General features: G+C 35.3%; 1 protein-coding gene across 3 annotated transcripts; it reads left to right on the forward strand.

Moving 5' to 3' along the window:
• Nucleotides 1–4,609: 4,609 nt before the first annotated feature.
• Nucleotides 4,610–9,168, forward strand: LOC128556438 (uncharacterized). 3 transcript variants are annotated; one of them, XR_008370665.1, is made up of 3 exons: nt 4,614–4,903; nt 5,975–8,033; nt 8,358–9,168. XR_008370665.1 is itself a non-coding variant. In XM_053541617.1 (2 exons), the coding sequence occupies exons 1-2, from the start codon at nt 4,896–4,898 to the stop codon at nt 6,858–6,860; spliced, it is 891 nt and encodes a 296-aa protein (XP_053397592.1). In that variant the 5' UTR covers nt 4,610–4,895; the 3' UTR covers nt 6,861–9,168. The 3 variants fall into 3 exon arrangements, 2 of the variants coding, with proteins under 2 accessions (XP_053397592.1, XP_053397591.1); XM_053541617.1 differs by having other exon boundaries at nt 4,610–4,903; nt 5,978–9,168; XM_053541616.1 differs by having other exon boundaries at nt 5,975–9,168.
• Nucleotides 9,169–22,621: the final 13,453 nt, after the last annotated feature.

The raw sequence follows: 22,621 nt of genomic DNA on the forward strand, positions 1-22,621 counted from the left end.
TCATGCTACAATTGAACATTTTGTAAATAAATAAATATACTTACAGCAGGCAGACTGGAATTCTACAATCATTTGCTTGCTCATCATGTTTTATAGTTGATTATTACCAGCCATAAAATGCACAGTGATCTGTATTTTAAATGAATCACAAAACACAAAATCTCATTTATATAGGTTATTAACTGGTTTGGATCAGAAGCACAAAAAAGCTTTCTGTTCCATCCTTTCGAAAATCATCCGATTTCAGAATGTTAGAAGTCCTGTTAAGTCCTTCTTCATGCACGTAGATTTATTGATCCTTCAACAAATGGTGTTTAACAAATATGTTAATTCCTTTGTTTTATGATGATTTTACTTAAAAACAAGATTTCTACGGCCATACAGAGTTCTTGTTCTTATGGCTAACATTTGTCCAACTTCATGAGCCTAAATTAAGTAGGAGAATGAAAACGGCAAGAAAACACCAAATTTACTCTTAGAAACGATATCTATAGCTGGAGCAAATTAATAATCTGACTTAATAATCTTGCAGGATATGGATTATATCATGTCTACACGTGACGTCTATTGACCAATAGAAATGCAAGAAATATGCGGTCGAGTCACATGGGTCAAAATTAAACTCGCTGTTAGATTTATTTTCCGCTGAAAAACTTCAGTAATGAATACTGTTTTGCAATCAAACTTGCAATAAAGGAAGCTTGCATTGAGGACATGGGTTTAGTTGTGTTTTAGTTTGCTTGGGTTAAGGTCATTTTTCAGTAGCTTCAGTAAGGAATGAAGTAAGCAGAACAAACCAGGTAAAATGTAGCTTTCACAGAGACCAATGAGTTTGGTTTTATTTGGATAGCGTAGGTCAAGGTCATTATCACTGTATATAGATCAGTTATTTAGTTAGGAATGGTAAGCTGCCATAAATTGAACTTAAAGGTATATTGTAAGCATAAAAAGTTTTCTTAGTGGCATCTTTAAGCTGTAATCTGTTTAAACACCAATTAGTCTTAATTTGTATCTTTTTAATAGCAGGTATTCCTTTATCTAAATGTCTAAAACAAATGTAAGTGGTTGCTTTTATCACCCAAAATGTTTAAGACTTCTGTTTGCTTTTTTTGTACCGCAACACATACATTATACACAGTAAAAGAACATTACTATAACTACATGAAATTCAGTCTTGAATGCAGCTCTACATACACCTCCGTTTCTGTATTTGGCCATCCATCATAAACATATTTAATAGGGATTTTCATTATTTGAAGTAAACGGTTTTTAAATATAATATTTTAGTGAAACGTTACCTGTAATGTATGTCTGTGATCGGTAGATGATAATCATTCTTGTTGTTTTTAGGGTCAGTAGGACAAAGGTCAATGCCACAGTGACGTCAAAACTAAAACAGTTTCCGTTCAATAACAAAAGAACGCTTTTGACAACTTCATAATATTAATGGCTATGTTTAGTTGATGATCCGTTCTAGGATTCAAGAGGTCAATGATCAAGGTCACAGTGTCTTCGAGACTGAAACCGATATCTGCTCAATAACTAAAGAACGTTTTAACCTACAGTCAGTCTATAAACTTTATAGGGTAATTGTATGTAGTCAGTAGATGACCACTAGTGTCCGTGGTCAGTAGATCAATGATCTCAAGAATGAAAACGGGTCAGGACATTGGAGGAATACGTGTTTTACAAACCGTTTCTTTTACCGTTTAGTTCATGTTTTAACGTATCAAATATTCAAATATGATATTTAGGCCATAGGCTCTTGAGTCATATCGATAATATTGATAGCATGCTTCTCGGCGTTTTTTTCTAACCATGTTTCTATTTTTTGTTGAAATTACAAACAAGACAAGTACAGTTTTTTTTTGTCTCAACCGTCTATCGCAACCTTGTGTATAAGATTACAAAAGTTTCTTTGCGACCTCTGAGCAGTTTCATTTAGATCTATGTCACGACAGACATTTCTTTCTCGGTTTTCCTAACTGATATGATAGTAGTATATTACGCATGGTTCGACTAACTCAATAAAAGATTTCTTCTAAACCTGAATAAGGATCGTCGATAGACTGTACATTTTTAATGATCAAAAAGTTGCCGACAAGGTGCGCATCATAGATATCTGTTTTATTGGCTCGGAGCCTATTTTTTTTTTTCGGTTATTTTTGCCTCCCCAAGTGTTGTCGTGTCTACTACAAGAAGCCGGGAATCGGACTATATTCAAGCGGCAGGATGTAAGGAGTCTATCAATTGGCCACACCTACATGTTTCGGTCCAACGGGTGTTTCGTTTAATCACAGTTTATTATTAATTTGTGGGTGTTTCACGAACAATAATATGATAACAAAATGTTAATCAATTACATAAATCAAAATATTAAAAACTTGAAGATCGCTTTATTTCTGACTTTACATATTGCAGCTATTTTTGTTACTATTGTAAAGAATTTACTGACATTTATACATGTTATAGTAAGCACATCCCTGAAATAATGTGGTCTGCCAAACAGGTATTTTAGGGGAAAATTTGCCGCCAGTTTCTGCTCTTGTGTTGTGGTCGAATCCATTCGTGTTTAAATGGGTATCTGGTTTTGTCTTTATTTAAGCTATATTCAAAGCACAAATCTTTCATCTCTGATTCGGATGTAGAAATTACATGCTGATAACATGTTAGTACTGGTACAGTACAACACTATTTTGGTAAAAGCTGACTGGCCGAAATTGTACTTTACCCAACACAAACGAACACATTTTATTATATATCTACAAAAATTCTGTAAAACATCGGCTTGTGTTTCACAATTAAATATGAACAGGCAGAAAAAAGTTCCGTACTGTACCTTTTAAATTCCATATTGTACCTTCCGTATTGTATGCTGCCGGACTACTTTTTTTGATATATATGTCAACCTGACAGAATTTTATAAACAGTGCATATAAAAATTCACTTAGTTCAATATTAATTAATATCGATAAACGCTGAACATGTCGTTCAATAACAAAACAAGAAACAAAAAGGTAGAGGTTTATAATAGAATGGTCATCATTATAACTGTAGCTAGATCTGGGATTTTGTATTCGGCTCTCTTGGATTTTGCAAAATTCACTTAGTTCAATATTAATTAATATCGATAAACGCTGAACATGTCTTTCAATAACAAAACAAGAAACAAAAAGGTAGAGGTTTATAATAGAATGGTCATCATTATAACTGTAGCTAGATCTGGGATTTTGTATTCGGCTCTCTTGGATTTTGCAAGGTGGGATCTCACTCGGCGCTTTCACGCCCCGTGAGATCAGACCTGACAAAAATCCACTCCAGCTGAATACAGCATCCCAGATCAAGATATTGTTATAATAACACTATTTTATAGTATGCATAACCATGACAATCCTTTTCAACTTAGCTTCCCGGAAATACTTATTTTATCGGATATTTACGAGTTGAAGTAACTCAATTTATTGCCATACGTTAGTGCCAAATAATCATTGCTTCCAGATGTGTGAATGATTAATAAGATGTCATTATAGAATTACATCGGTTTTGTTTTAAATATCATTGAGTATTTGTTGAAATGACAATTTATCTTAAGATTCCTTAATTATAAAATGTTATAAAGTCTCTAAGTACGAAATGTATGCTAGTCGTATCCCAAGTACGATCAATGTAAACAAAAACTAATGTAAAAAGAAAATATCAAGTATGAAAAGACAGCTTTATAATTAGGCGATCATAAAAGGAGTCTCCGTTGAAAACTGGTACTGGTGGCTGACTTGGAATTACTAACTCTTCATCGCTGTGGGCACTACATCTCACTTGGAATGTAGAAATATTAGGACGCCGTCCAGTTGGCTGACGGAAGGTTGTTGGTTCTACCCAGGTACCCGTCCTGGGTCATCTTGAGCCATCGAAAGCTTGGATGCCGCCATGTGACCTATACATGTGCCATTGTAACTTTTTACTCCAGTTATATTCTACTGCTAATCCAAATATTAACGTCACACTCCTTGAAATTTTTCCACCAAGAAAACACAAGTATCCTTTAAATTCCTCCGAATATAAGCAACATGTTATTTCTTCATTGGTAGAAAACATGACATGTCAAAATCAAAATTAAGACTCGAGCCAAAATACAAGAAATGAAATGACTAGCCGAAAAAGAACGATTTACAACCTAATTTCCCGTTGGGATTCAGATTGAAAAAAAGTTCGTCTACCCCTTCCTTTATTTTCATTTTGTATGAAATTCCTTATCAAATGGCATGCTTTTCCTTCTTCTAAATTAATATTATGATATGGGGAAAAGGCAATGATTGGAAGTTATGTAGCAATGTTTTTTTTTTTGTTTTTGATAAGGAGTTATCAAATGAAATGTAATTTATTTTCTTGTGCGGATTGCTTTGCTTATATGAGAACACGTAAAACGAACAGGTCATAAACCTGTAATAAAAGATATAAAAGCCGGAAGGAAATGCAAGAATGATTAGAGCAATTGGAAACGATATTAACGCGATTATAGAAGTTGATATAATTCATTTCCGCATCAAACCGCATACTGTCATGAATTTTAATTAATTTCCGGTTGGAATAACCGACTAGTACTTAATCGTAGTTTCATTGTTAAGACTTAAAATACGCCGTATGCGTTAGAAGACACACATTCTTTTATTCATTATGTAATTACAATCATTTGCTATACTAAATTAAAAGTTAAAATGTGATTTGAACACTATTGAACGCTGCTTATAATTTTAGCTTACATGTAGTTTCTTCTGTAAAATTATTTTAATCGTTCATACGAAAAAACATTGTTCAACCAACTCTTACAAGATTAGTTTAAAATCGTGGTTACTGAAGATATTGTGTTGGAAGATTTTATTCTGTAGGACGGAAACATGGTTAAGTAAGTAGATTAAATTATATGCATTTATTGACTGACTTTTGTCTGTCAGTAATCAGAACTACAGTATACGTATTTAATTTGGATACTACATTTGGCGGTATTCAAAATATGATTTATTGCCGCTCTCCAAAGCAAATTCGCCAAAATAAACTTTTTAACACCTCGTATTGTCATGGAATGATAAATGTCGAAGCAAACTGAAATGATCAAGTCATCATTTACATTAGCTGGCATTAAACCCGAATTCTCATAATATACTATTATCTAACATTGAGTATATTTACTTGCAGAAGTTGAATATTTAGTGAAAAGTAGTTTATTTCAGAAATTCTAGTATGCTAGGAAACTTATATTGTAGAAGTAGTATCATGTAAATAAACAATATCAGTTAACTCATTAGAAATTTGTATAGCTCATATATTTACCTGCGCAATGATAGACAGAATATTAAAACCATCAGTTGTATAACTCAGTTATTTTTAAAAACAGACACCATCCGAGGAGACTAAACACAATGGTTATTTTAAAATTTTTAATCAAAATTTGAGTACATAATATTGTGACTTGATTTAACTTGGTGCTCTCGAACATACCTGTCTATACAATTAGAATGCAACTACCGCAAAATTTATACGTATACAGGAGTACTGCCTATTAATCGGTATAATGTAGTTTGCAAAACATTATTATTCAACCAATTGCTCTACGATAAATATACCAAATCAACTTCACCTTTTCTACAATGAGCGTCTCAGAATAAAATATGATTAAACTAAACTAAACGTCTCAGACCGACCCTACCTAACCATGCATGATATGTATATGAAAGTAGTTACCGAATTTCTGTCATTTAGACTTGTGTTTTTGATAAGGACATCAAGCACCAAGATTGATTTTGAAAGGCCGTATTTACATGAATGTTTTCGAAGAATTAATCATTATACGATACCGTTTCTGTGTCTACGTACATAACAGAATACTAGTATACATGTATAGAAATATTTGATGATGCGTTGCATTATAATTATTTTCATTTCAGTTTTACTTTTAATATGTCATACTACATTACAGCAGATGCAATCCTCCCAATAATGCAGAACAAGCAAGGAATATCATAAATTCGACCGGTTTCAACAGTTGCAAAGGAGTGGATGAGGAGTCCTTGATAGAAGCCGAGTTGGTATATCTGGCTCTCTTGAAGAAGACAACCATTCTTTTGTTGGTTTATGCGTATCCATTGAATGCAAATGATGATGACAACAGAAACTGTATATTAAATGAAGAAAGAGGAAGACTTATAGAGGAGGTTGGGTCTTTCCAAGAGAATAATTCTTCCGCTAAATCGAACGTTTTGTACAAAGGTATTTTTGTCCAGCGTGGCGGCACAGGTACGTCAGCGTATGATAAAGTAGAGATATCCAGGTACTGCAATGGCGGTTCTGACTCAGATGTTGTCACATTATCATTTGACTATTCCAGCCAACCAAAGGAAGGAAAACCTGATATATTTCCAGACAGCCTCAAGCACACCGGAACCTGTATAGAGAGTGAAGAAAGAGGAAAGGTTATCAAGATTTTGCCATCAAAAGAGAACAACTCTTCCACCAAATCTTACGAAGTGTACAAGAGGATATTTGTCCAAGGTGGCAGTGTGAGTAGCTCAGCACCTCTTGAAATTGACAAATCCAGATTCTGCAATGGCGGCCGTGAATCGAGTATTTCAACTCTTTCCTGGCAACTAAACGGCAGTAGACCAGAGATATTTCAAAATAATTCAGAACACAACAGCGGAAAAATCGAATTGCTCATCAATTTGAATGATACTGGATTCGAGAAATCAGGATTTGATTCCTTTTTTATCTTTGCGTTGCTCAGTAAGAGGTTTGCCATAATAATAGAAGAATACAACGACGGTAAAATGAACAAAAATTCGTCTAAAACTACGAATCTTTACTAACAAATTGCTGTCCAAACAGAATGGAGACGTCAAGGTCACAGAACATTATGTATCGTATTTATATACAAATATTACAAGCTGTAACTTGTACCCAATGATGCTAACTGTATAATTAAATAACGTTTATCATTCATTAAAATGATTTGTCCATCCATATAAGGACACTTCCATTCGCCGCTTGGCAGACAATATTCCCAGTTGTCAAAAGTAAGCATTATATAGCTTGTTCCGCGTGTTAAATATTAACATCTGTTTACCAAGATACGCTGTTATTGAATATGTATTGTTCTATAATGCTTTAAGTCCATGTTAAAATCAGATAAGGCAGCAGTCCAAGTAGTGAATAGACATGATCTAAAAACACTACAATTTTGTGCCAAATTTAAGCATTGTTCGCATAAAAACCCGCCACAATAACTGTATTCTAATGTGTTCCCGGGGTGGTTATCCTGCTTAATTCGCATAGAAAATTAGCTTTATATAAGAACGTGTTTCTATATTGTTTTTACAAACTACACCGTGTAAAACAAATCCAGACTCTGTTAGTTTCAGTCTGTTCCTGAGAGGTAATAAAATGTGCTACACCATAACCCATAAAGTGACGACTTTAAATTAAAGTTGATCTGACTCCAGAATGCAAAAGGATCAGGGATATCGTTCGGTGTGGTCGCCATAAATATTTGAACGTTACGTTTTGTGTACATATTCTTGAACATTTATGAGTTATTTATGAAACTTGGGCTGAATGTTACGCTTCTACAAGCTAGTTATAACCGTAACCCCTCCAAAAGGCCCACAGAAAGATCTCCTTCTTTCATGAACTAAGTTTTAGAAAATTAACATTTTTATGCCCCCGAAGGGAGGCATATAATTTTTGAACCGTCTGTCCGTCCGTCGGTCTGTCCGCAATTTTCGTGTCCGGTCCATATCTTTGTCATCGATGGATGGATTTATTTTCAAATAACTTGGCATGAATGTGTACCACAATAAGACGACGTGTCGCGCGCAAGAACCAGGTCCGGAGCTCAAAGGTCAAGGTCACACTTAGACATTAAAGGATAGTGCATTGATGGGCGTCTCCGGTCCATATCTTTGTCATCGATGGATGGATTTTCAAATAACTTGGCATAAATGTGTACCACAGTAAGACGACGTGTCGCGCGCAAGACCCAGGTCCGTAGCTCAAAGGTAAAGGTCACACTTAGACGTTAAAGGATAGTGCATTGATGGGCGTTTCCGGCCCATATCTTTGTCATCGATGGATGGATTTTCAAATAACTTGGCATGAATGTGTACCACAGTATGACGACGTGTCACACGCAAGACCCAGGTCCGTAGCTCAAAGGTCAAGGTCACACTTAGACGTTAAAGGTCATTTTTCATGATAGTGCATTGATGGGCATGTCCGGTCCATATCTTTGTCATTCATGCATGGATTTTAAAATAACTATGCATGAATGTGTGACACAGTAAGACGACGTGTCGCGCAAGACCCAGCTCCGTAGGCCAAAGGTCCTAAACTCTAACATCGGCCATAACTAATCATTCAAAGTGCCATCGGGGGCATGTGTCATCCTATGGAGACAGCTCTTGTTAATTTGGACAATCCTTAGAAGAATGATTTGAACTGCTAAAATTTGGTAAAAATTGTATGATATATCTGCAACTACAACTACGTAGTCTGAGATTGGTTTCTGGTATAAGCTGCTATACCCGAACACATGTGCGCCAAATCAGAACCGTCATTTCCATGCCATAAATCATACAATGTATGGAATTTATCTTCCCAAACACGGTTGATATTAATTCCAAGAATTTGCTCTTTCTTTTTAATACATAGACGCATTTTGTATTTTACTGAAACGCATTAGAATTGACATAATGTACAAATATTGAATATATCAATCTGAAACATAACAAATTTCCGGCATAGCCGGAAAATAAATGTCTGTAACAGGGAAGTGGGAATTTAAGTAGCGTGAATTGTCAAACAATTGATTTAAGCATATCGTTTAACAAGAATTTGTCCATTTAACCACAAATTTTCATAATTTTCATATGATTTATATTCCTTCTATTTTACCACAAAATAAAAGTGTTAGTACTCTTTACAGCATTAAGAGTGGTAGCAATTATATCTGTATTTGTGATTGCTTTTTGTGAGTGCAATGCGTTTCGTAAATGACGATTTTTTTTCCTTTTGATTTTGCAAACTTTCAAGTTTTGTTTTTAATGTCTGACCCGGCCAATAATAAGGCATCAGATTTAACAACACAAACAAGAAAAATAAGTTTCACTATAAGAAAAGCAGGAAAGAAATAAAAGAGCAGAGAAGAAAGCACTTTTTTCGGACATCTAGTGGAAAATTCCTTTCATTTTTTAGTTTGATAAATGCGCCAGAAATAAATTGTTTTTATTAGACTAAGCGTGTTTTTCCATAAACTCTAATACATGCATTTCTCAAGCACATATTACGGAATCCTGTTCGTGCCACATTAATGCGAAAATTAAGACAATAATTATCGACTCAAAACCTCGCGAGGATTAATAAATCTCGCATATATATTTGTTTTCGGACAAGGCGCATTGTCGCGTGTTGGTGACAGAGGAGAGAATTAAAATGGCACGAACAGGATTCCGTAGCATGTAGACGCCTTACCAATTTCATTGTAAATGTAAATGCATATAATATTTGTTTGTACACATGTATGCTATTTACGCAGTTATGTGCAACGAAGAATTTTAGCTTGGATATACATTACTATTGAAACTGTAAGCATATAATTTTAGCAGTTACCTTAAATTACAGTTGTAAAAATATAACTTTTTAATGCTTTTTTATATTTTAACCTTTGAAAACTGAACATATTAACTTTCGCAAACACAAAAAAAATATCTAATCCTTATATGTATTCTAAGTATTTTTTCATAAAGTCTTGTTAACTTCACCAAGGACGTTATTTACGTTCTTAATTTTCCTTTTGTAAGATATTACAGTTGAATGTTAAATGATGCCACTTGGTAATCTAAACAGCGTAATTGTTTTTTTTTTCCTTTTTCCTCATCATTTAACTTGATAGTATCATATATCGCCATATCCCCCCTTTTAATTCCTTCCTTTATGAAATAGTTGTGAAGGAAAAATTACTTTAAAAGGTTTTCAAAAGTTGAAAAAGGAGGAACGTTCTACCCTTTTTAATAGTCGAATATACACTGTATTGAGAAAACGCATGTATTTCTCAAAGAGAAATATATACGAAATATTTAGACGTACTTTTTCTGCAAAAGGGAGGAACGTTCCACCCTTTTCGTCAGTCTAATACGCCTTATTTGTACAAACATGTATTGTTAAAACGGAGGAATTTTCCTCCCTAACGAAAAGTTTTGAAATAAAAGCTATAAAGATTAGAAAAAAATTGTTCTGTAATTCCCTTTGCCATGTGGTGTTAAGTCCTTGATACATAACCCTGAATATAGAACTTGGAAAGTATTGAATTATATTGGACACTGTTCTTTAATTGTGATTTCAATCAATGTAACACAGTAACATTTATCTCCTTCAATAGCTTACTGGTAGAGCGTCCGCTTCGAGTGTAGGAGGCCGTTGGTTTGATCCTTGGCCTCATACCATGGACGTGAAAAATGGTATTAGTATTTCCCTTTCTTGGCGCATTAAAGGGAAACTGACCTCTTCTCTCATACCCTCGTGGCGGTGGATTCCGCCAGGAATGAAGTGTCGAGAATGATATAAATAAATTGTAGAACTTGTTTCGCAATCAACCTAAAATAATTTAGTATCAATTAATATCTCCTTCTACTTCCTTATAAATAAAATAATAAAATGAATACACTTGACGTTTTGTTTGAGGTTAAAGATACTACCAATGAGTCAGTCTACGCCATATTCCAAGGCTTACGCCAACAACACCTAGCTCAATGTGACCGAGATTTTGCATCCCGGCCCTTTCGGTGAAACAATGACAACAATGCCAATATCAAACATTATACGTATCCGCAGTTAATATAAGGAATGCACAACAGAATCCATTTGCTTGCTGTATATATTTAAAGTTGAAAAATGCAAACGCAATATTTTAAGATGTTTAATGATTAGAAATAATGTATAGAAATCACACGTTTTAACTTTATTAAAACATGGAGAGAAGATGTACGTCTTCGGAATAATTTCACGATGGCGTAGCCCGAGTTGGTTATTCTGGCGATGTATAACCGATTTTGAGAGTATTAAGATAGGTAAAACACGATTTTGCTATATATCCTTTTTCGATTCTAATATGTCCTTTATGTAAAACTGTAGATAAAATATAGTAGCGCTCTTTCTTGGTCGCAACAAAAACATTGACGCCATCGCACGTTGACGTGACGTCATTTTGGTGTTAGCGTGTTTTTACAGAAACAAGCATATTGAAATTGGCATTAGTGTGAAATCCTTAATATTCGCGGGGAACTAATTTTCGTGGATTTCATGGTTGAGTCAATCCACGAAATTTAATCCAAACGAACAAGTAAAATTTCCATTCGTTTTATGTTCAAAAGTTGAAATCCACGAATTCATATCCCCACGAAATTGCCGTTTTGACCAAACAACGAAATTTAATATCCTCAACATTTAATGATTTTACAGTATTAAAGGTCACTGTATATAACCTTAGGTTTCTGAAGCTGTAGATGCCTACATTTGACAAACTTCAGTGAAAAACGGTTCCTTCCTTTATAAATAATGTAAACCACGACATCTTACTATGTGGTAAGTGGATAGACAATGCAAATGATTTGAAGTCGTAATAATCACAATCATGAAATCCGTCACACTTCTTTTAAACTTGGTGGACCCTTGGATACGAATGACGACATCGCAAATACTGACCATTAAGAAATAACCTTTTTCACATCAAGATATACAACCGCATATGAGGTAAAAAGCAATTCCATCGAAGAAATGATATGCTGGAGAGATTCTATAAAATTTAATATATTATGCTTCTACCTCTGTTTAAAATATTTAAATTACTTGCGACATATTGATATAAAACATGAAGATAGTCCAAATATTATTTTGAACATGTAAGTTGTCTTACTGGTATGTAACTGTTTCCATTCTGGCCAATGCTTCGAGCGAATTCTAGCAAAATAGAAAAATAATGCTTGTTTGCTTCTTACCTTCGAAATCTTTGTTAAAATCGCTGCGTGTATTAATCTTGTTTTGATATGCAAATCTAATCTTTCATGTCTTCTCCCTGCTTTGTTCTGTGACCAGCTAATCGTGATACTCGTAAGGTGGTTGTATATATCGCCTTGTTTCTTTATTTCCGATGCAGTATAGCTAGTTTGACTTATTCCAGTGTCAAACATTTTGCAAATTGTCCTCTTTATTTTTGCAACGGGGCATTTGTGTTTTAAAACACATCTTGTTTGTACTAAAAATTAAGAAAAGAGACATTTTGTCATTATGTCAACTTCAGAAAATTAATACTATGAAAGCGGTGAAATAGTCAAGCGTGCTGTTGTACAAACAACTCTTGTTTTACTAACATTTTTATTACAAAGATGTACCGGAATAATTCCTCTCAGACTGATATAAAAACAATCAGCAACCAGGCTGAGAAGCTTTTCAGCAGGTACCTTAAGCAGGAAAGCAAAGATATAGATGAAATCACATCTTTCTTCCTCTGCAATGCTATGTCATTTGACGACACTCCAGTTTATGTAGGTCATGTTATAAACACTACTGAAAGTGGAGAATTTCCATTTGAAACTATATCACAGACTGATGAAATCAAACTTGAGACCTTCGTTCTGTTTACCGAGAATGATCTTGTAATTTTTCAGAAATTCAAGAGACAGTTATAAGAGAGAAGCAAAATGTCAAACATTACGGAACTTCCTGCTTGCACAACTTTAACTAAAAGAGTTGTAATTGACAAAATAAAAAGCAGTAGCTTTGCAGAATGTAGTAATTGATTTTATGGTTATTCCGAAACAAGTTGTTCTTCAATTTCTCAAAAGTCGTATGATTCATTAGCAAAAAGAACCTATGAAAAATTCAAAAATTTAAATAAATCCAGAAATAATAAATGTAGTGAAGCAAAACTTGTTGCTTTTTTAACAGTACTTTAATTTTGCCAAAGCAAAAACAAACCCAACCAATAAAATTCAGTTCGGAAATGTAATTGCTTTACAGGACTAAGTGCATTGTATGAAAGAAGTAGCACCGCAAGTGGTCTCTGAGCTTAAGACTTGTAATGATGAAAAGGAAAAAATGTTCACTGAATTAACTGAATAAGACAGACCTTAGCTAAGTTGTCTACAATAGGAAACATAAATATATTAAAAAAGGATATGAGGAAATATCAGTTAATAGAAAAGTAACAAGCAGTTAAAATCTATAAATTCTTTAAATAAGATAATAATAAGAGAAGAAAAGGAAAAAATACAGAACTGAAACGTCTTAGATTAAAATTTACATACATTCTTGTCCTAATAAAAAAAATATCGGCCAGAACAAGCAGAACATGCAATTGTAGAAGAAGATCAACTTGAAAGAAAGCAGCATGAATTAAATAATGAAACTATAACACCTGAAGGTATTGAAAGATGGGTGAGGGAACATGAAGCTGAAAATGACTATCTAAGTGGTATGGTAAATGACAATGTGAATACTTACGACAGTGATAAGAAGGTACTCACAAACGAGTTGCAGCAATGTATGTATAAGCTACTGAATAGTAATGTTTCATTTCAGCAGGTTTCTCCAGTTATAGAAAGTGTCATGAACATGGTAAAATTAAAATCAAATAGACTGCCTTCAAAGTCAGCTGTCAATAATATGAGTATACAGAGATTATTCCCAAGTCAAAAACATATAGGGGAAAAATTAACACCAAAACCTAATATTGAAAAAAAAAATTTAAAGTCAATACTAAGGGATTTATGCCACTGATGGAGATGGTAATTACTGGGCTCTTGGTGTCAAAGAAATTTCAAAAAAAGGCCGGTAAGGATGTTCTCCAGACTCACAATCCTATGAGACATTGATTCAGTCTCTGAGACAGCTGACAACCCAGCATCCAGGGAAATACTGAAACTTATTTCATCTACAATGTCCGACCGAGCTAGCACACATTAAATTTAACCCACTTCTAGAAGAATTAAAGAAAGAAGTATTAAAGGAAGATCTTCTTTTCTGTTCTTTACATGCACTTGTCCACATGGCAGAAACATGTTCAAAATCCCTTGTAGAATATGAAAAGAATATTGATGCCCCTATTCTAGATATATCGCTCAAGAAGGAAACCTAGTTTGGTACAGTTAAACTTATACGTACAGCCTGGCTATGAAAAGAATGGACTTCCTCAACTTTTATACATACGCTAAAGACTTTCTGAAAAAGGAATGGTTTTGGAGGTGTGCAAATGTAGAAATTCAGAGGCAATAGATTCAACATAATGTTTTGGAATGCAGCACATGTGTACTTCCAGAAGAATCAGCTACAGGGGTGTCTTATGATAGAAAGCTCGAATAGATTGCTTGCAGCAGTTAAACATGACATTAGTAAACTAAAATATTTAGGTGGGTGCAAAGCTCTTGGATTGATTAGTGAACTTATAACAGTTCCTTTGTGGTGTATGCTTGAGTGATAAAAATGTACATATAATTGAAGCAAGGGCACACCATGAAGAGTTATTCCAGTACTTGGAAAACTTTCCACAACATGTCCAAGAATTTATGGAACGCAGTGACTTTCTATCATTTGTCAACAGGGAGAAAATCTTTACATCAAAGATTGTCATGGCCTTGTGCAATGAGTGGAATCATGATCACACTGGCCATTGCTTTCGCAGAAGCGGTGGTTCCAACTCCGCGGCGGTGGAGGATTCGTCGCAGAAGCGGCGGAGAAATATGGCCGACTGACTACATTGATGCTGTCATCGGTAAGTTTTCTAATGAGTTTTTCACGTTTGACTGAAAACAACCAGTGAGACAGGAGTCCACATATGTACTCTTCCAACCACAAACACTTGCTCAGTGCAATTCTTTGCCATTGATGTAAACACTTCTGTACAGTTTGACGATGGACTGTCGTTTTTGTAAAATTCCCATTAAAAATGGTAAAAACGACCCCTGAGCACGTTTGCAGCAAATCGTAAGTAAGGCACTGTCAAGCAAAAACTTTTTCTTTGTAACAGGTTTCCCTTATTATATACAAAATATCAACTGACAATATCGATTGTTTGATTAAATGCTTACCACGACTTTTACATCATAGAACAGGTCAACTTATCAAATATACAAACTGACAGGGTTTCTGCTGTCCCTTATTTTTGTTTTGGCCACATAATATCGAAGTCAGATACGCATTGGGATGGGGGCGGGGAGTATTCTCCAACACACTGCACATCCTGCAACCATTTGTTATTTTCATAGGTTTTTAATCATGTTTAGCATATTTAAGTATGTTCCCAGCTGTTATTTCTCTTCAGTTGTTGGCACTAGAAGAAGGAGTTAAAGGTCTCTTGATATATTTGATTGGCGCTGTGACAATTTTCAGAGGAGAATGAAGTTTTTGTCTTTCATTTATTGTAACAGTTCTTTCTGTTTGTCTGTTGTTAGTTATTTGTACTCTGTTTCACCGTTTATCTTTCAATGTTAAACTTAGCCTTAGAATCATCAAGATAAATTACTGAAGATAAGGTCATTAATTTGGCGGATGGTGTTAACAATCCTTTCCTTTGAGTTTTTGTCTTTCATTTATTGTAACAGTTCTTTCTGTTTGTCTGTTGTTAGTTATTTGTACTCTGTTTCACCGTTTATCTTTCAATGTTAAACTTAGCCTTAGAATCATCAAGATAAATTACTGAAGATAAGGCCATTAATTTGGCGGATGGTGTTAACAATCCTTTCCTTTGATTTGACCTGGTGACCTAGTTTTTGACTCCTCATGACAAAGTTTCGAACTTGACCTAGAGATTATTAAGATAAAAATTCCATGCGCAGCGTGCCTAATCATGTGATCGCGCTACGTCATTTTGAGCGCGAAAGTGAAAGTAGAAAGGTAATATAATCTGAAAAGAAGATCCCACTGAGAACAATGCAAACATTGAAAATTGCAGGCTCGATTTGATTGAGTCTGTTCATGAGCAGTAATGGAAAATGCAATACTGCCCACACCCCCTAACACCAACCGGCTTAAGCAGTATTCAATCTTCAAATGTGAATGAGTTGAAATCAATGACCCCGAAGGACCAGAAAATATAACAACACTGAGATGAAGTCGGGAGGGGGGGGGGGTTACATTTTGCGGCCGCCACACATCACTACACACGCTGTTGTGAAGTGAATATAATCTGAAAAGAAGATCCCTCGGAAGCACTGCAAACAATGCAAACATTAAATATTGCAGGCTCGGTTTGATTGAATCTGTTCATGAGCAGTAAACAAAACAAAAATTGAAAGTCAGGGCGTAAGTTTTCAAATCTACATATTGTGTTTATATCATGCATGCATATGATTAGAAACCTATTTGAAAGTGCTCTCACCGGTACTACGATTTCCCCACCAAAAGCTGTTCGTTTTAATGTTATTCCTCTTCAATTGACTTGCACATTGAGCGCATACTGTCGAAAGTGGTTGAACATGAATAGCGTTAAAACGAGAAGGTTTTGGCGGCAAAAAAATAGTACCGGTGGTAGCACTTTCAAATAGGTTTCGAATGATGTACATGTAGGCATAGGAAATAGAGATCAGTATAATTGCACCTTTACTAATCCTACCAGGTGTTCTGTATTACAAAAGTGCTTCTATTGTGACATTTTGATACAAGCAAAACTGTATTATCTGCACTATCAATTACTTACTGGTACTTCATTTTATTATTGGCTTGTTAAAAGTTATTTTTAACCATATTTTGAGGGGTAAATCAAACACAAATGAATAAATCCTAAATGTTTTTATTGTGCAAAAAGTATGATATTGTGCCTAAAAAAATTTCATTTTACACTCAATTGTGTAATTGCAAGGGAAGTAAACTAACAGATATCTCTGCTTATAAGTACTAGCCCAAGGCAAGAGTTGTCAATCTTTGTGGATCACAACTTTTAAATTAAAAAATAAAAGTTCTGTTATAGATTTTAACAAAACTGTCATAAACTTCACATTTGTGAAATCATTTTTGGTTATTTCAAGGTCTTAGAAATCAATTTCTAGACTTTATTTAATGTATTACTATCACTGAAAATTTTAGGATCTATCTATAGTACATGATATTAACACAATATATTGAATAAAAAATACGCCCTGATTTATAATTTTTGTTTACGTTTCAACTTCACTTTCGAGCTAAAAATGACGCAGCGCGATCACATGATTGGGCACACTGATGCAAGTTTGTATCAAATCCAAGCATAAATGAAACCTCATATGGCTGAGAAGGCCAGAATGGAAAAGTTGCCCCTTGGGTTGTATCTGTTGAACATATGATGGAATCTAGCTGGTTTTCAATAGGAACCAATATCTTTTTGTGACTTTATTTGTGTGTAAGTGTGGTTAAAGTCGAAAGTAAATGTTACTGCTATCATGTTCATAAGGTGAACATTTTGGCTCCTTCAGGTATTAAAATCTGTTGAAAAATGAGGTCTCTATCGTGTTCACAAGAAATTATGGACGGACGACGGACGGACGGACGACTGACGGACGACGGACAAAGGGCAATCAAATAATCTCATCTTGTCACTACGAAAAAAATCTTAACTTTTTCCTTGACACTATGAGATTCTGTGGTAAACGTCTGAAAATTAAAGGATATTGTTGCAGAAGAGGTAAATTAGCCTGCTTGTAAAAAGTATTAACTCCTGTAACACAGGTGCTCAATGACATTTTGATATGGTATGCTACGTATTAGGAATTGTATTGTACTTTAGTCAAGTTGGTTTATCATACGATGCAGAAGTCGCATGTGGTCAGCATTTAATCAGAAAATCAATATTGTCACTTGATATTTTGTATTCACGGATGTGCAAATCATTATCAAATCATTATCGTATTTATTCTAAATTTTCAGTTTCTGTTGCAGTCTGATGTAAAAGTGATTTCATGGCCCTTCCCAAAAAAAATCTTGTAAAAATGATGTTTACTCCAATTTGAAGTCCATAGCAAACATTAAAGAAACAAGATCCACCGTAATGCGTTGCAATTGTCCCCACCTCACACTGCGTTGAAATCATTTTTGGTCGATCATTTTGTATGCTTGCAATGAAAAATCATCGATTGTGGAGACAAAGTTTTTGCTTGACAGTGTCAGCTTTACATTTCGTTGCAAACGTGCCCAGGGGTCGTTTTGAACAAGATTTTACCATTTCTGATAGAAATTCTGCAAAAAACGAGAGTCCCACATCAAACTGTACAGAAGTGTTTACATTAATGACAAAGAATTGCACTGAACAAGTGTTTGTGGGCTCCTGTCTCACTGGTTGTTTTCAGTCAAACGTGAAACATTCGTTAGAGAAAATACCGATGAGAGTGTAATTGTAGTCAGTCATAGCGATATTTCTCCACCGCTTCTGCGACGAATCCTCCACCCCTTCTGCGAAAGTTATGGCCAGTGTAATGATGGGATAGTGCAGACAATACTGATAGTGGTAATGCCTGCCATTTGTGAACTTTATAAAGGCTCTCTAAAGATTTCATTCCTGGAAGAACTTTGTGTGATGTAACAGAATCTGTACAAGAAAGAACTCTTGGTGTGCAAAAACACAACGAAGTCGCAGAGACAATATTTGGTCATATGGGCAAATTACTGAGAGAAAACCCCAACATATCACAATTGGCCTCAGAAGCAAATATAATGTTTATCCACAATAAAACCAGTGAGTGGCTGAAGCTTGAAAGAAGTGTAGAGAAGGAAGCAATTATTATTGCAGCTAGGAGAGATGTACAGAGCTTACGGCAGAAGTATAAGAAAAGGCGACATCAAGTAAAGATCGAGCGAAAACGCTTGCTTGCAGAAAAGAGAGAACAAGCTGAACGTTCTGAAGCAAATAGACTACGAAAAAAGGAAAACAAAACAGATAAAGTTCAATTCTGGGGCCTGTTGCAAACAGAGGAAGAGGTGCGTTCAGACTTGGCTTTGCTAAAAAACAGAAGTTGACAAAATGACAGCTCTGAATGCTCAACTGCATTTTAGGTAAACTGTTCTTGATAAGAAATGTCCAAACAAAACTGCTTTCAAAATGTCAAAAGCTGTTGATGGTAAAAACGTGTCCTTGACAGTGGATGAATTAAGTCAGAATGCTAAAAAGCTTGTGCGGAAAGCATATGAGATAGACATTAATGAAAATCCAGAGAACCAAGCGCATATTGAAAAAAAAAGCTAAACACGCTTTTGTCGTGTTGAGCGACCTGTAAAGTTTCCACCTTTTTCTATTTTATTATCACAGCAGCGTTGTTTGTGCCGTGTGGCGGCCGTAAAAAGTCTCCCTGTACATTCAATCAGGGCTGTTATATTTCGATCTTCTCAGATCGTTCAGCACGACTTTTATGTGGTGTTATTGGTACTGTTTAGTTTCTCAACATGACAATTTCGGCCTGAGTGGTTCCAGTACTCCCGCTTTCATAGCCTTGGGTATTGTATAATCACCCCTTGGATATGGTGCCTGCTTTTTAATGTTGTCTTTTGACAGTTAGTGTATTTGCCTTCCATTACAATGATATTTTAAATGAACTAATTAAAGGATAAATAAGGATAAATAAGCAAGTTATGCTTTGTACTTTAAGTAATAATTAATTACCAGTTTGTTGAAAGAATCCTTCTACAAGTTTTTTTTTTGAAAGAGAAGCCTCGGAAATTCATTTACATGGGTTTAACCTTTAACTATTTGTTATTTGAGCTGGCCCATGAGAGAACTAACTGCATTTGCGACCGGTACGAGGTTATCCGCCCGCTTAGCTCAATAGGCAGAGCGTTGGTCTACGGATCGCGGGGTCACTTGTTCCATCCGTGGGCGGGGCGTATGTTCTCCATGACGATTTGATAAAAGACATTGTGTCTGAGATCATTCGTCCTCCACCTCTGATAATTCATGTGGGGAAGGTGGCAGTTACTTGCAGAAAACAGGTTTGTACTGGTACAGAATCCGGGAACACTGGTTAGGTACTGCCCGCCGTTACATGACTGAAATACTGTTGAAAAACGGCGTTAAACCTAAAACCAATAAACAAACGGGTCGAGGTCAGACTGTGCTTTTATACAGTTAGGTCAGTGTGAATTTTGTTTAGTAATGTTTTCTCCTATAATAGTTTATTGATTATAATATAATATTGCAACATACATGTAGATTAACATAGCAGTTTTATAGAACAACAGTCAGACTTGACATTTAGCATAGTAGTTGATGTAAAAAGAAAAGAAAGAGCTTGGTATTGAATAATTAGAAGACAATCTGCCAAAGGTTATATCTCGGATATTTGAACTTGATTTGTATACTAAGTCTTGCTCATTTTTTCCTTTACATATCCCTTTTTTAACAGTTGTACTTTCTCACACACAGCACAGTAAACTTCAGTACTGATGAACTTTAAAGCTTGCAGAGCTAGTGAGAGAAAACGTAATACGATAAACCGCAAATTTTAAAACAAACAATTGTAAAAAATTAGTCAGCAAGTGTCAGCACTAAGCTATGCAAACAGGCCTAAAACCTGCACGGAATAGTGGACAAATAAGACAATGGAAAGCAAATGAAGAAATAAAACAAGAGCTCAGCATAGCGGGACAATATACGCCCGCAGTTCTAGGGTTACGGTTTGTTTCTTTGGGGGTTTGTATGTATTAGGGGGATGGGGTGGGGGTGGGGGTGTAATGTGTCAGTTGGTAGAGGAGTTTTTTTTTCAAAAGCGATGGAATACTAAGAAATAAGAAATGAAAGTTTGGAAGAGATTCCAAGAGGATAGGCGAGGGGATCGATGGATTAAGCTGTTGGATAGGGGGATTAAATGTAAAATCCTAAAATCACCTCATTATATAAGGCCTGTATTCCAGATTTAAAGTAAATACGGGGGTTAGTTTTGTGTTGTGCTCCAGACACACAAAAAAACAAAGGAGAGATCTGGACACTATTTTAAAATTGACTAACAGACTAAGTTCATGCGCTGTGCATATCACCTCATTACCACAAATCTATATTCCAATTTGGAAGTCAGTACCTTAAATGGTTATCAAATTATGCTCTGGACACAAATTACGGCAGATCTGACTGCTGTAACCTCGACGTTTGACATGCAGACCTGGTTCATGCGCTTTGCACGTTGTCTTATTGCCACCTTCTTATATGCCAAGATTGAAGTCAATACCTTGAATAATTATGAAGTTATTCTCCGGACACGAAAAACGAAGGACAAATTTGACATTTGTCTGCCAGTTGGTAATTACTTGCGGAGAACAGCTTTGTACTGGTACAAAAACCAGGAACACTGATTAGTTTAACAGCCCGCCTTTACATACTGAAATACTATTGAAAAACGGCATCGAACTAAAAACAAATAAACAAAATAAACGCCTCTGAATAGGTTAAACTTTTCATTTTGTCATTCGTTATTATGTTGTCCGCTACAATGTTAATATACACGTAATATTACACTTTACGCTACATAGTTTTCCCTTTCTGAATAAGCTTACAATCCGGCACTTGATGTTCGCTTTCTTAAAGTTTTATATCCGTCAAAAGAAAATTTTGGATATGATTAAATACGATAACATATAAGTCTAATCATTCTCAAGTAAAAATGTATTAACAAATATGTCTTTTTCCATATTATTATGTAACACCTGTTAAAATGTTTCATAACAATCTATACCGTAACGTGCGTAAGTGTTTAAAATTCTATTTCTTTACTTGTACCGTGTAGAAGATCCTTTTTTGCTACCACTGAAATAACTGAGCCAGCGACATTATTTTTGACCAGTGAATGTCTAGTTTTCTGTTTGTTATTCATTCAATGCAGCAGTCAAGTTTACAGTTATTTGCTTTGCTTTTATGGAACTTAAATTGTGAATTGTGCAGGAGTAATTCTCAGTAGATAAATCTTACATACAGCTCGGTTCTTCCGAGGGATCTACTTTTCAGATTACATTTACTTCACAACAGCGGGTGTTAAGTGCTGTGTGGCAGCCGTAAAAAATCACAGCGATTTCATCTCAGTGTTGTTATATTTTCGGGTCCTCCGGGATCATTCATTTCAACTCATTTCATGGGGCAGGACGTGAAGTGGTTGCACACTTGGTTCAAACGAACGAAATGGTTGCAAACTTACAAAATGTTGAAATCATCGCGTGTCCACTTGCTTTCAATCAGGTAAGTGGGTTTCTATTGTATTTTGAACTCTATGGATATGTGCATGCATCAGTTCTGTTTCTACGTCACACTCGGTTGGTTTTGCGTTTCAGCGTTTGTTTCATATTCAGAGTTCAAAATACCATAGTAACCCACTTACCTGATAAAAAAGCAAGCGAACACGTGATGATTTCAGAAAATATCCGCCATTTTGTAAGTTTGCAACCATTTCTCTCGCTTATACCAAGTGTGCAACCACTTCACGTCCTGCCCCTTGCATTTAGATTTGAATATTGAATACTGCTTAAGCAGGTGCTAGGAGGCGTGGGCAGTGTTGCATTTTCCATTACTATTCATGAACAGACTCAATCAAACCGAGTCTGCAATTTTCACTGTTTGCCTTGATCTCGGTGCTTCCGA

The sequence above is a fragment of the Mercenaria mercenaria genome, chromosome 4, assembly GCF_021730395.1.
Source record: "Mercenaria mercenaria strain notata chromosome 4, MADL_Memer_1, whole genome shotgun sequence".
Lineage (NCBI taxonomy): Eukaryota > Metazoa > Mollusca > Bivalvia > Venerida > Veneridae > Mercenaria > Mercenaria mercenaria.